This window comes from Gekko japonicus, unplaced genomic scaffold (assembly GCF_001447785.1).
Source record: "Gekko japonicus isolate JY-2015 unplaced genomic scaffold, Gekko_japonicus_V1.1 scaffold23210, whole genome shotgun sequence".
In the NCBI taxonomy this organism is placed as follows: Eukaryota; Metazoa; Chordata; class Lepidosauria; order Squamata; family Gekkonidae; genus Gekko; species Gekko japonicus.
Genome location: NW_015217786.1, coordinates 1 through 1,512, shown reverse-complemented (window position 1 = coordinate 1,512; position 1,512 = coordinate 1). Strand labels below are relative to the sequence as shown.

The window sequence follows — 1,512 nt, the reverse complement described above, 5'->3', positions numbered from 1 at the left end:
CTACATTTTTATTGGGAAAAGTGGTTCAAGGAGTCATGTATCTGCTCCTTGAAACACCAATATCTCTATTATCTCACCTGACAACCTGGGCTGTAGCACCACATCAGCCAGCAAGCCAACTACAGTGTCCAGGCCTTTAACATCTGCAGAAACGGCATACATTGTGGTATCCCTGAAAGGGAAGCAAAACCGGGTTAACATTTGGTTAAAACATGTGGCTTCGGGATAGCTGTTTCCCAAAAGCTTACAGCCACTTTTTATGGATTCCATCAGCCTCCTCCTCAAATAATGCAATAAGCAATCTTTAAAATGGTAGTATGAGGCAGCCAATGAACTGAAGCAACCACAGCCCAACACTCAAATGGCACAGAAAATCCTCTGTGAGGGAAGACGGGGGTAAGCTCAAAAATACAAACAAAATGCAAGCTCCTGTAAGAGTAACAAAACTGGAAAGAGAGACAACTTGCAGAACACCAGTCATAAATCCAGACTGACATACAAAGAAAGAGGAAACGAAAAAGAAACAAATATTGTTGGGCTTAAAAGTGGATCCCAATCTGGAAAGAAAAAAAGACTACTAGCCACGTGCTTCAAGTAATACAGAAGCATACCTCGATGCCTGGCAATCACAGATTCCACCATGCTTTTCCAAGGTAAGAAGGATCTCATCCTTACTGCCAAACTGAGCTGTGGACTGACACAAAAGAAGAGAAGAAAGAATCAACGCTGGGTTTAAATCACATTTTAATTTTTGCTAAGTGGGGCTGGACCATAACAGCTTGGGAGGATTAACAGGAATCAGTTCAAGAGGCACATTCAAGAGGAGAGGGCACATTTGTGTGCCTCACAGGCGCTCTTGGAAGACTTCTGGAAGAATGCATTTCAGGTCTCCAAGGCTGCAGAGTAAAGTTCAAGAAGACAACCATAAGCCATATTACTTACAGAAAAAGCCAGCTTTTCCAGAAAATGAGAGATACCACCAATATATTTCGCTTCATATCTTGACCCTGAGTTTATAAGAACTGTTGAAGCAAAAGAGAGAGGATGTGAGTATTTTGCACCTTAAAAAGACCTCACAGCAAGTTGAGCAGCACATCCCTTTCTCCCAAACCTTCAGCATTCCAAGTCTACATTCCAAGCCGACCAAAAGATCCTGATTCCGCTGCCCCTGTTTGGCATTTCCTCTTGGCACAGTGCCATGGTGCTGCCCATTGTTCCCATACACCTTCTGGCCTAAGCCAAGGCTGGGGTGGGGAGAGAGAATGCATGTGCCTATGTTCATGGAACTCCACATGCTCGCAGTGTTGCTTCCATTGTTTAATAAAGCTTCTGTACTCACCATGAATAATTGAAGTTAAGATGTACAAAAACACAAAAGCAGAATAAAACCCAAAAGTGTTCAAGTAAATCAATCTAAGCATCAAACTACAATTTGAGCCAATTTAGAGACAAAGAATGAAAAACGTGATCTGTCTCTCCCTCCATCCTCTCTTCTCCAGGCAAAACATACCC

The 1,512-nt window shown here is 42.7% G+C and overlaps 1 protein-coding gene across 1 annotated transcript; it reads right to left on the bottom strand.

Annotated features, from left to right (window-relative positions):
- Positions 1-77: 77 nt before the first annotated feature.
- LOC107125195 (mitochondrial-processing peptidase subunit alpha-like) lies at positions 78-1,022 on the bottom strand (the record flags this gene model as incomplete). Its single annotated transcript, XM_015428643.1, has 3 exons — positions 78-172; positions 612-694; positions 943-1,022. Coding segments are annotated over 3 exons (258 nt in total), but the record flags the coding sequence as incomplete, so codon positions are not given.
- Positions 1,023-1,512: the final 490 nt, after the last annotated feature.